We start from the raw sequence: 13,453 nt of genomic DNA, 5'->3' as shown, positions 1-13,453 counted from the left end.
CGTTGATCTATGGATACATTTCTTACTTACCCACTACAGTCCAAATGACTGTGTGCTTTAATACACTTATATAGGTCTACGTGTATTATCGTTTGTGAAGGTGTAGTCTAGCATCCTAAACCTCGGTACCGATTGGAAATAGCGGGCTTCGGTGCAAAGATAAATTCCTGAGAGGTGAGAAGCCCCGAGAATGGAGGATTTCTCGGAATTTCCATTGTCTATATCCAGCGCGTAATTACTTTTTTACGATCAAAACTGTTACATGTGATGGGAATGCAAACGTGTTAGTGCAGTATCTACGAAAATGCCAACAATTCATCCATCGCCAATTACGCGACGAAAAACATTCGCTGGAAGATCAACGCATCTAAACGTTTTTATTTTCCTAACCCCGCGTAGGTCCAAGCCAAGACCTCCCGGAAAAATGTCCAATCAGCCGATCGGTCAATGGTCAGCACCAATGGATTCTTCCCGGTAATATGAACCCGATTTAAGACATGTAACTTCGTAATTTGGATGGAATAGACGGCACTTGAACTTTTACAACACCCCCCAGTTCTATAGTTAGAAACAACCTGCTCATATAAATAGTTGTATCGTCGAGAACATCTGTTTTATGAAAACATACTTTTCTATATTTATAGAATATGATGACGTCATTGGCATATAAAACCAGCGAATAAAATTCGGTAAATAAACAATAAAGAAAATTAAATGACACCCGGTTAACAAACACGATGCTAGACTACTTTATTCCGTCATATCCTATAATTGGTCAATTATTTAAAAAGAATTATTTAAACATAACGGCTTTAACAGACACAGCGCTGCAGACGATTTTTTTTGAAACCGCCTTTGTCTTGTCAATGATCGGTAGCGAATGAAACTGAGATCTTTTCATCAATAAATTCCATACATTTATAGAAATATCATTTTCTATTCGGTTATTTCTAGATGAAGTGTGTATAGTTCGGTTCTGCGATACAGGTGTATTATAAAGTAATCAAACCACACCGTACAAGCGCTCACCCACTTCTTCGGCTTCATCCTAGAGTATACCACACCCGCGAGATGTAAATCAACGAAAAACCGCCAGAAAAACTATTTCAAGAAAAGGTTAAAGAACCCGCTCATACATAGAATTGAGAGTAAGCTATCATTGATTTCAAATTCAAAATAACGGTAAATTGACACTTTTTGTACACATATACACGCGGGCGTCAACATTCAAATCTGCCGCGATTCTGTGAATTCCTTTTACGAATAAAAAAGAAAAAAAAACTCTTGAAATTGTAGATAAATGTATAAAAATCAATTTATTTCACTATCAACTTCACGTTCGTCGACTGAAACTGAAACCGGAGAGAGAATCGTTCGTTCGAAAACACGGAATACTATATATTACACTATAGTTGGGTTAAGACAACACAATCTCAGTAAAGTGCTAATGCTACTAACATGTACGTGAATAACCGACACACAAACTTTCTAGACCACCTAGCCAGCAAGGTTTGTTCAGTTTAATATGTACAAAACAGAGAAGATAGCAAGAACAAATATCCTATCGATCATATATAACCAAATCCACTCAACTTACTTACATACATACATATGTATGTATATACATATACATATATAATTGGTAGCTAAATGATTATATATTTACTTTGTTCTTACCCATCAGATGCGCGAGTCATATGTACAAGCAGGTTATAGTACGAGTACCGGTATGATGATTGGTAAATAGCAAGATACATGATTGAATGTTACAGTGATACCAACTTTTAAAACTTTAAACAATGTTTCACGGGGTTCTTACTGATCAGTGAATCAAAAAGTTCCTCATTAAATAGCGAGGTATGTTGTCAATGGCAGCCGTTTCTTATCAAGAGGTTCATGTTCCTTACGGGATAACACCAAACATTGAAATTTCATGATTTTCAAGAAGTCAGAATTCCCCTATTTTCTCTGCAGGGAAAAGTAAATCCGGATTTCCATGAATTCGATTTCCCCGATCCGTAAGAACCTGGTTTTAAAGCTGAATGAATACTGAACATGAAAAAACTATAACATATTAACACAAATATATATATATGTATTTTATAATACACCGGTACTAAACGTTTCAGCATTTCCTTAGTTTTTATTTCATGAATTTTCACTTTAGTAGCACCAAATACTTCTTGAACACAGCATGACTTAAGCATAATACCCGTAGATGTAGAGTCAACCTCGATATATCGCCCACATCGGTGCAAAACGATTTTGGTGGTATAGAGAGTATGGCGGTATATCGGGGGTGTTTTACAATGCATTTTTATTGAGATTTACATTGAGAAAACCTGGCGGTAGGCGAAATGGCGGTAAATGGGAGGGCGGTATATCGGGGGTTGACTACTAGTTCAGGAAAATCTCAATATGGTCTTATATATAAATGTTATCTCGCTTTAAGACGTAACAATAACATTTGGACACGATCAGCAGAGTTAACGGTACAAAAATATGATTTTAACAGAAACAACATACTGTAATACATTCAGTAAATCGGTGGAAGACGTTTAGTAAATTATGACACTTAACATAAATGCATATCGAGTACATCGAACCTCACTGTATTATGGTTCTCATGATTAAAGTAAAGGCGTTATGAATAATAATATTCAGTAAAACTGTGATAAGCCGTCAAAGCTGAAGCTATAATTATTAACCGAGTTCACGTGTATCCGTTTCTTCTAACGTTTCTACGCTTCGCTATTTTTAGAAAATTTTATCTCGAGATTCGTGCCCTGCAAATAAAAAAAAATTCAGTTTCACAGATTAAACGAAAATACCTCATACACATTGATCAACACTCACTTCTCCTCTATGAACGACGCTGATACCGAGTTTTTTCGCCGTCTCACCAATAATTGCCATCTCTTGCACCGACATACTACCGCCGAAAAATGGCAAATCAGTCTTCTCTTCATCGTTTTTGAAATCGCTGAAAAATTTAACGATCACAATTTTCAGGCGACAATAATACGCTAAAACTTGTGTAAGTTGGATCGGAAAATCAACAAACAAGTCGGCTAAAATAACAGTTCCGACTTGCTCATGCCAAACCCAAGTTGTTCCTCACTAACAAACACACATCCTCCCGCAAAGAGATTCGTTCTACTAAGACAGAGTTTTCTACTGAAGTAAGTTTTCAAACCTGTGAGAAAGAGGATAGAACATCGCTACGATGACATCACGATCAGTAAACCTACATGAGTTTGTCTTCTATCAATCGCCTGAATTCGGAATCCGGGCGACTCGTCAAAAGTTCGCTCCCTTTCGTTTCGATTGTTTCCGTCGCATCTACAAATACGAATACCATTCTACTGAAAACTGATCGATTTAATTCTAAACAGTTGCATTAAGTTATGGAAGCCATCTGATCTATGCGATAGTCTCAATCATCTTGCTGAAGTGAACAGTAACTCAACATGAAAAATAGATCTATCCACATTCTATGTATGCGCATTAAATCAAGTTAATATCAATAAATGTGAATGAACCTATACGAAATACATAAAAAGTAGACTCCACTGAAGTCGGATCTGATCAACTCAGTGATAACTGTTCAATTCAGATGTGTGTGGCAATATTTTTGTGACACTATATATGAAATATAAATCCTCTGATTCGGATAACACATAATAGTTATACTATATATTTTGTATAACTTTTCCACAATCAATTGGCAGTAATTCTAATGATAGATAGTAATACGAACCATCAGTGCCTCCACTAAATGCCCTTCTCCAGAAATCTCTTTCGTTCGCGTTGAAGCTTTTCACGTTCCTGAAAAAAAATACATTTCAGATACGCGATGTTGACCACAGTTGAATGATGAGATACATTGCTACGCAAATAAGGAAAAACTTACTCGTTTAAAACGGATAATTCTTTGTTTATTTCTGAACTCGATGGTTTTAACTTCTGCGCATCTTGAAGGAATTTCCGCGCACGTGCGAACTCGCTCGTCACCCTCAAACTCTATAATAAATCAGATATAATGAATACTTGCATACCGGTATGTATTGACCATTCAGCGCCTGTGCATAAATCGGTGATGAAATTTGCTTGTACATCGCATTGCGGAGTTCGATGTTATTTGTAATTCATTTGCCACCCTCAAACTCAGTAATAAATCAGTCATGAATAATTACACACCAGTATGTATTACACAATAAACAAGAGGCAAAGTTTCAAATTTCATTTACCTTGCCCATTAAAAATAATGTTGGCGCATCCCTCTTGATATCGAGGGCCTTACGACAATTGCTTCGCGCTCTTTCATACTCGCCCTGTCTTAAAGCACACCGCGCTAGGTTAAGATAGTTTTTGTGAAGATGCTTCTGTTGAATAGTTTCGTCTTCAGCATTTTCGAGTCGAGCCTCTTCCAACGCTCGTGTCACTATCTAAAATACAGCATTGATACAAGTCGTAAGTACGACACTACGCGGAACCTAGAGAAATATCATCTTTCAGTGAAAATTTATAAAGATTTTTACCCGTTGGTATCTAACGAGTGCTTTGTTATATTTCTGGCGTTTCCACTGGTCTTTTGCCATCTGTAATGCGAAAAAAGAGAAGGTTTAAAGCAAGAAAACTAGAAAACAATAGTAGAAAGCGAACTTCACGTTAGTTACCTCTTCTTCCGCCCTAACTGCTCTCATAACATCAGAGAACGGAGTTTCCAATCGATCTCTCTAAAATAAATCATTGAAACGAAGAGATGGATGTTAGAAGAATTAAAACTATCGGATACATGAATTTCTATAATGAAATACACACCCTATTTTTATTGAAGAAGGAATCAACCCCCGACCTATCCATAAAACTGAGCACCTCAATTTCGAATAAAACTGTAACAAAAACAAACACAATAGATATATCAAATACCAGTGAGTATGAAAACAACTACATCTGCACAACATCATCAAGGTGGCCCCAAAAATTTCCCGAGTTTTCCATGTTTTAACCATGTTTTTAGTGAATCTACTGATGAATGGAGATATCTTTGAATGTTAGAATTTATTCATTTATCTGTTCATGAATCACGTATTGATAAACACTTGTCAGGTTTTCCATTTCAGTAGCACCCTGCATAGTATAAATACAAATAAAACATAAATACAAGTAGTAGTACATCGATGTTTTGTGTGTCCTCCTCTAATGAGGTTTATGATGCTTAGCTACGACAGACAATGAAAAATATCAAAAGGTACTGACTAGCAGCTGCAGGGGGTATACGAGGCGGACATCCCCTCGGTCCATACGAGTAATCAGACTTGATGAGAAATCGACTCAATTCTCCTTTCTTCATCGTTTTCACTGCTATCTCCCATCCAGGAATCACTTCACCTGAATCACAGAATAATTAATCATTGAAAACAGAGGAATAACAAACCTCAGAAAAATTTGATGGAGCAAAACGTGTTCTTAATTCTTAATGATGTCGGAATAACAAAAATTCTCGAGAAATACGAGAAATCCTCTTGGGCCAGATGTTCAAAAGTTAATCGATGGATAACCGACATGGTGACCACTAAAATCTGCATTATAACCAAAGCATCTATCAGCGGCCAGTTGCTCAAAACTTGGTTAGACAAATTCCATCGTTTCAATGAAATTGTCACTGTGGTATTTGTCCACTTCGACCAACTTTTTTGAGCAACTGAACCTCTTGATTTATTGGTGAAATCAAAATTAAAATTCAATACAAACTCACTTTCGCCGACTGTGAATTTTTCCGGACAATCCCGCAATCTTGAACTGTCATACGGTTCATCGCTGTATTCGAGGAATCCATTGTAATGAACTGAAAATAATAGAAATTAAGAGATGACGGTTTAATTCACTTAATTCACATACATACTACACACAACATATCATGTACAGAGATGTAATACCATCAAGCTTCATTGCAGGGGAGGATTTAGACCGTGTCGACCGACACGGGTGGAATTCTTTAGTGCCTTTTTACTTTTTCTCTCTGTATCAGAATTTGCCATTGTTACCACTCGAGATTCACAATAGATATTTTTCCTAAACATATAACCTTTTCTTGACTAAATGCCTCTCAGAGATGCTCAGAAAGCTCTAAAATGATAGTAAAATTTCAAAAATTTTGCTGATACGCCTTTCCGCCAAATTAAGAATATATGCCCTTTATATTGGTCGACATTGTCACAACATGCCCCTGGATCCGCCCCTGCATTGGACTATTCAAAGATAAATTCATGACTGACAAATGAATTCTAAGTAATGACAAAAATACAATAAGAGGATGTTTTTTGGTAATGATGATAATGATTCATCTCTGATTCTCTGAGGATTGAGATCAATTTAACAGGTTTAAAAGGTTTTAATTAGACCAATTTCATTCGTGGAATTACGTGGAATTATCTATGCATCAATAGGGCAGTTTAGAGAGAGTTGAGACAGAGTGACGGCTTGAAGTTAGTGAGTTAAAACCATAAAATCAGCGATATACCTCTGACAAAAGCCCCATCCGGTACTCGAGCTCCAGCCCCTTCCTTCAACACCATTTTCATCACACCATTTTCACCGTCCGAGATATCATGCATCTTTCTTTCGATTCTCTCGAAAGGAGTAAGATCGCTATTCTCCTCCTCATCGCTGTCCTCACCTTGAGCGATCAAATTATTACCGTTTCCAAAATATTCTTTTTTTACTTGATCTACAAAAACAAACTCTTCATTCATAATATTTCGAAATTCAAAAGGTTCGTTGCAGCATACGGTCGAGGCAAAAGTGGTACGAAAACCAATGAAGTGCTTTGAGACATTTCAAAAATGGAAGTCTGCAGATTTCAAAGACTTTTTTACATTAAAAGATTTATCCTTCAAGTTTAACTGTGGAATGAAGCAGTTTTAAGCACTTTCAGGATTTTGCTTGAAAACCGAGCATAGATTATAAGGGCTTTAAGTTTAATGTTAATTCAAAAACTTGCAAAAAACTCTAATAGGTGAGGAGAGGGGCCTACCTGAATAAGGAACCTCATCTTCTGTTACAGATGGAACGATCTCAAACTCAGTTCCTTCAGTTAAATCATTGATATTTAAACAAGCTTTCAACTTCGAGCCAACGGAATCAGGGCAATCTTCAATTTCATCAATATCATCCTCATTATCATCGTATACATCATCATCCTACAAACCAGAAGTCAAATCAGTTACAGATATGTTTCACTTCAACATGTTTTGCTTAGAGATGTAGGTGTTTCATATAGATTGTTGTTATAGGTTATATATATGTAATAATAGGAGCTTCACTGAATTTTTAGGCCATGAACTTGGTGGGTCGCCCATCATATATCATATTCATGTGAAGCAACCAAAGAAAAAGCTAAACATTTACTGGTTATATTCTAATAATTAATTGCCACCTTCTAACATAGGCCTATACATTCATTCATGATCATGTTAGCCAAACTAACAACAGACCCGGCAGCTATAGAATTGAATATGAAATTTCATCGCAGTCAATGGAATGACCTGGCTGATTAGGAGAAACAAGGTATCGTTTAATTTTAGCATGGACTGAGAGAGAACGGGAATAAAATTTAATTATGATTTTTTGTTGATTCGCAGTGACGTGCACCCGGCGCGTCTTGATTCATTTAAACATGAATTCGAGTGGAACCTGCTGTTGTAGATTCTTGCTAATATCAGTAGATGCCATTTTAAAGATGATATTTCTGTAAAGTTTAATAGTTTCAAGAAATTTTGGAGCCCTGGATGGTGGAGGGAGATCGATTTTTTTTCGAAACCGGTATCTCTCTGCAACAGTGCAGCATCTCCTGTGAGAGGACCTGAGTCCCGTCACAGGTCCCGATGAAAAATGAAAACTTTGCATTTTATAGACGAAATATCGGAAGTAACTGAACTCGATTGTTTACTACACTGAAAATGTTAAGAACATGTTAATAATCTAAATTTATTCGTTATTTGATTATTTCAGATCAATGATATCATCAAATCGAAAAATTAGATGTAATAAAGGTCGGATCAAGAGTAGTCAGTAACCTGTCTGTGGTTTAGTTTCACGATCGGATATTTTCACAAACCACATATAAGCCCATCCGATTATAAAAAGCTTACCACCAACGATTAGGTAACTAACTAGGATCAAGAGAAGACAGAAAGGCAGTATCGATCGAAAATAAAGTGAATGTAGTCTTTTTGGTTCCAGTGGTTATTCACTAAACGTTTGTTAAGCGTCTACACTGCAAAAAAGTAAAATCGAAGAAGGCAACTTATTGGCCCTAATTAGATCTGTCTCGAGAGAACCTAATATTTAGTCAAAGTGAGAGGATCCGATTCGCAATGCTGTGTTCCGTGAGGTCGGGCACCCGATTCAAGCCACTGTCCCATGTGCCAGGAGGACTCTTGACCCGAAGTGAGAGGACTCGATTCTAAATACTGTCCCGTGAGAGGAAAGATTCAACACACTGTCCCGTGAGAGGACCCGATTCAAAACTCAATACCGGGTACTTGATCCTCGTCAGAAGTTCGTGAAAATATAGGTCATTCAGAACTTGAGGGAGACTCACAAAATTCATTAGTGTAGGCCTAATATTTCATAACGTACCGATACCGAACGAAATATTCCAAAAGCTCTATGCCGTATGGCCCTGTGAAGACTTGTACGTTGGCATGGTTGGTGTGCATTTTTAACTGAAGTCGTGACGAGCTATCGGTCGGTATAGTTTATAAATCATTCTAAAAGTTAAGAAAAAAACAGGCGGCGGCTGGAGGGGAGCTGTTTGGAATCAAGTAATCTATTTTTATGGCCTTATTGTTCAGCTAGCTACTGGCGCGTATTCAACCCGGCACGGCAGTTCTAGAACCTAGCGGCGTCGTTCAAACATGTTGTGTAGGGAACCGATAAACGACTGGTTTTCAGACTAACCCGGCAGTGGAACCTTTAGCTTTTCATTCAACAATAGAGACACATTTGCGGTTTTTCAGAGTTTGTTGATATCATTCACACGCGCTATTGATCACAATTGGAATACGTCACCGGCTGACCACGGTGTATAAGCATAGGCGAGCTCATTCACCTCCGCTCTCTCACACTGTGCAGACATGCTTCCGTGGATTCTCCTGGCGATCATGATCCTGGCGATCTTCGCTGCGCTCCTGTTCCTGCTTCCTGAAGAACGACGTCTTTATGTTTTATGTGTTACTGTTTGTCTCTGTGCTGTCCTGTACTGTTCCGTGTTTATTAACCCGTTCAATTTTTCAGGGATTAATCCGTTCTTTTTTTCAGGGCCGATTTCTCTGTCGATTTTCAACATTTGCTGGAACAAAACTAATGTCCGTAAGCGTCGGCTCTCCTTTGCTGGTCTTGTGTCGAGGATGTCAGACAAAGAGTCGGTCAGGAAATAGCTGCCCTCTACACTCCCTCATACGGAAGACGAAAACCAGGATGACGAGGCCTCACTCTCCCCACGTATCAACAGAGTGTGCTGGGTGACGTCAATGACGGGCAAGTCAGTCGGATTGCACGGGTTAAAAATGGAGTGGTAAAGCTGGACTGTCTACTAGTATTCATTGATTTCTTTTCAGGAATTGCTTCGGGCAAAGATTTAGTCTTGTCTTCCTTTGCGTTCTAGCATTCATTGATTCCTTTTAAGGGATTGCTTCGGGCAGGGATTAATTTCCCTGTGTTCCTTTGCGTGCTAGGATTCATTGATTCACTGCGGGATCGCTTGCGTGCTAATATTCATTGATTCCTTTTAAGGGATTGCTTCGGGCAGGGATTAATTTCCCTGTCTTCCTTTGCGTGTTAGTATTCATTGATTCCCTGTGGGTTGCTTCGGGCGGGATTAAGTCTAGTGCTAGTGCGGGCAATCCAGTTGCGCTGCCCTATTTTTGGCTTGGGCAATTTGATAGGTTTGTCAGTTACTGACGTCACCCGGCACACCCTGTCGGTAAATGGTGAAAGTAAGGCGTCGTCATCCTGGTTTTCGTGTTCTGTGTGAGGGCGTGTAGAGGGCAGTATATTCCTGGCTGGCTCTTTGTCTGGTGTTCTCGGCATGTGACCGGCGACGGAGAGCTGAAAAGCTTTCGGACATTAGTTTTGTTCCGTACCAGGTTTTCATCGCTCTTCTCTTTTTTTTCATTTCAGGACTCCCAAGATGAAGAAGAAGATGCTAGAAGGCGACTACAGAAGATGCCGTAAAAAAAGTACTGAACTCGGCAATCTTGAAAGCTAAGTTGATACCCATGTAAATTAGGAATAATGATTGAGAAACGTGTGACTACAGAATGTTTTTCTTTTACTCAATTTCAGCTTCGACGGAACCAAAGAAGACAAAGAAGTGATTCTGAAGATTCCACCGCCGTCGAGAAAATCCTAGTCATTGCTGAACTCGGCAATCTTGAAAGTTAAGTTGATATACATGCAAATTAAGATTAATAAAGAAATGTTTGACTACCGAATGTTGTTCTTTTATTCATTTCAGCTTCGACGAAACCCAAGAAGACAAAGAAGTAGTCCTACTTCAATTTCAAAAAAAATTATGTAAAATCGACCGCCGATCACACAACTATATCTGTTGACATTAAGACATTATTTGAAACCGGGCCCTCTCACGGGACAGTGTGTTGAGTCGAGTCCTCTGAGAAAATCAAATTTCTGAATGAAAGATTTTAAAAAGAAAATGAACGGAGCATATACTTATTCGTAACTATTTTATTGTCATTCTAAAAGGAACAATAATACACGATTGAACATACAAAAATAGTGAGACTGAAACAAAGGATTTAACAATATCTAAACATCAATATCACAGCTAATATCACCACGCTACTAACTAATATAGGCAGGAAAAACGTTCCACCAACTCAAAAATATAATAAAACTAAAACTACAAAAACAAAATAAGGAACGGGAACAAATACAATGAAGTACCGGTCATGTATATATAGATATATAATTGTCATGATGGGCAATGAATAAAATTTGAGGACAGTAAAAAGGAAGATAATCTCTAATCAAGCGAAATCAAGGAAAAATACGAGTTATCTATTGGGTTAAAAACATATAATATTGAACGAGTGAATATCACAGAACGACAGTAAATGAAAACAATGGTTGCAAACGCTGGCGGCGGTTCCAGGGTCCAATTTTGAAATACAGGGCATAAACTAGTGAATTCAGATTCCTGATGAATAGTAGTTTGGATGGCAAGAGCCTCAAACCCAACCTAAAAATTCATTGGAAATAGCGTTGCACAGTACTAGGAACTGTACTCAGGACATTTTGCCTCATACAACTTAATAAGTTTCTGAAGACGTTTTGAATTTTTTTTTCTCTCTTCGAGAAGGGCATTTAGGAATTTTTTTAAGTACCTAACGTCAGGCTCCCTGGATCCGCCTCTGAGAGAATTTCGCCCAAAAATTCACAACAGCGCAGGGTCCGATCTAAGGAATGAAAGCCACTTTCCCGCGGGGCAAGCATATCTGAAATTTCGCTTGCCCCCTCCAAAAAATACTTGCCCTTCACAGGCAGTCCGATTGGTGGCACTATAATCCGTTGTATTGATTGGGAAAATAGCTTTGTGACGTAAAACTGCACTAGCCCAGCGGACAAGCGATAATGATAACCTACTTGCCCTGATGAGAATATACTTATCCCGGGCAATCGGACAAGTGTTTAGATCGGACCCTGCAGCGTGTCCAGCAGAAATATCTTTCATCTACTTCGTTCGCACATTCTTAAATACCAAAGGGGAAATACGCTTACAGAATATAATACTTCAAACTTCACCAACAAACAATAACAATATACCCTATATATACTAATAACAATGTTCACAGTTCATATTGCTCTGTTCAGTTAGAGTGTGATCATAATTAACATCGCAATATATAGATATATATATATATATACATATTAAACGGATAAAATTTACTTAATAAAAACCTCAACATCGTTTTAAATTCAATATATCAATATATAACAGCAACATAGAACTCGTCACTACTAATATGATATCGATCACATTTATTCAGTAGGAGCGGATTTAAGGTAAGGTTTGATGAACTATGTATTAAGTAACTAGGCAAGCACACGTCTTAACCGGGTTTGAATTGACAACTTGTCTCTCTGAACTAAAGGCGGGGGTAGGTCAGCCTAACCTGCAACCACCTTAAAGATCTATGATTACATTAAATATTTTGCCAAATTTTGGTACACACACTAAAATCTCTGGGAGACCCTAACACCAATACACCTGCCGGGCTGAAAATAGAATTTTTTGTAGCGAAAATTAACAAATAGTTTTTTCTTTCTCCGCATATTAATCGGAAAAATTTGCTTGCATTATTCATTCATTTTTCTTTTTTCAATGTAAAAACTCTGTAATAATCTCAGAAGTAACCCTGACGCAGCTGATAGTGGTGGCGGCATGAAAAATATCATATTGTCTTGTATACTTTATAAATATATTACTCCAACAATTGAGTAAATTATCATTTAATAGTTTACTATATCTTAAGTACTTATTATTTGGCAATACATGTATCACATCAATATTTCATATTTTTTTCCAAGTTAACTTTAAGTTCAATAAGAAATATATAACAATATGATATGATATGTCGATACCGAGGGGTATAATACGTATTCTACGCTGTTTGACAACAAAAATCATTGATTATACCAGTTTTATACCACACAAAATAAATATATCTCTTCGGTTTCCAAAACCTCCATTATAATAGATGAAAACTAATCACCCAGTTTTTTTGAAAGGTAACCCCTATAATTGATTCGGGTTTTTTCTAATACAAGCTGAGCATTGAACAAAAACCTTTTTTTTACATCGATGAGACAATATTTTTACCAAATGGAAGCTGTTTTCCTGTCACAAATATATGTTGAAACACATCAATAGGATGCACTGTTTTCAGATACATATTTCTATTAAACGTCTTGATAATATTCTTTATTGCATCATGATTATACTGGCATAGAAACGGTGCATTGCATTATTTCACATTATATGTATCTATACTACGTTTTTTTGTTCTGTGTATAAGAATTAAATGAAGATGAAGTAATTTACCGTCATCCCGAACAATACATACATCATTAACACATTCACTGCCTCCGTGGTAATACCCTGCTGCCCCCTGTTCAGGCTGTGAGTATCTCCCTAATTGGCAATAGAGCCAGTACATAATCAGCCATTTTCAAAATTGACTAATGAGCATTTAGAACGAAGCGTTGTTTGTTTACGTCAATGCCATCAGGTTCGAATCCCTGCTCCGGTGCAAATATAAGAAGGTTTAGCTTTGAGATAGCTAGTAGTTGCAAGTGGGGGTCTTGTAGTCAGCAGTGACTGTGTTAATTATTCTAATTATTGACAATGCAAAGTTATTTTAAA

The 13,453-nt window shown here is 37.5% G+C and overlaps 1 protein-coding gene across 2 annotated transcripts; it reads right to left on the bottom strand.

Moving 5' to 3' along the window:
* Positions 1-813: 813 nt before the first annotated feature.
* On the bottom strand, positions 814-7,837 carry LOC141898783 (inactive peptidyl-prolyl cis-trans isomerase FKBP6-like). 2 transcript variants are annotated; one of them, XM_074784876.1, is made up of 14 exons: positions 7,699-7,837; positions 7,040-7,205; positions 6,527-6,733; positions 5,762-5,851; positions 5,263-5,394; positions 4,825-4,895; positions 4,680-4,739; positions 4,542-4,601; positions 4,251-4,448; positions 3,914-4,023; positions 3,761-3,828; positions 3,252-3,342; positions 2,857-2,983; positions 814-2,786 (listed from the first exon to the last, which is right to left on the bottom strand). In XM_074784876.1, exons 1-14 carry the CDS (start codon positions 7,735-7,737, stop codon positions 2,742-2,744), a joined length of 1,464 nt encoding a protein of 487 aa, XP_074640977.1. In that variant the 5' UTR covers positions 7,738-7,837; the 3' UTR covers positions 814-2,741. The 2 variants fall into 2 exon arrangements, 1 of the variants encoding a protein (XP_074640977.1); XR_012618595.1 differs by lacking the exon at positions 814-2,786 and having other exon boundaries at positions 2,883-2,983; positions 3,197-3,342.
* Between the last annotated feature and the right edge of the window lie 5,616 nt (positions 7,838-13,453).

The sequence above is a fragment of the Tubulanus polymorphus genome, chromosome 2 (genome assembly GCF_964204645.1).
Source record: "Tubulanus polymorphus chromosome 2, tnTubPoly1.2, whole genome shotgun sequence".
NCBI classification, from domain to species: Eukaryota; Metazoa; Nemertea; class Palaeonemertea; order Tubulaniformes; family Tubulanidae; genus Tubulanus; species Tubulanus polymorphus.
The sequence above is the reverse complement of the archived record's forward strand: the minus strand, read 5'-3'. Positions and strand labels throughout refer to the sequence as shown.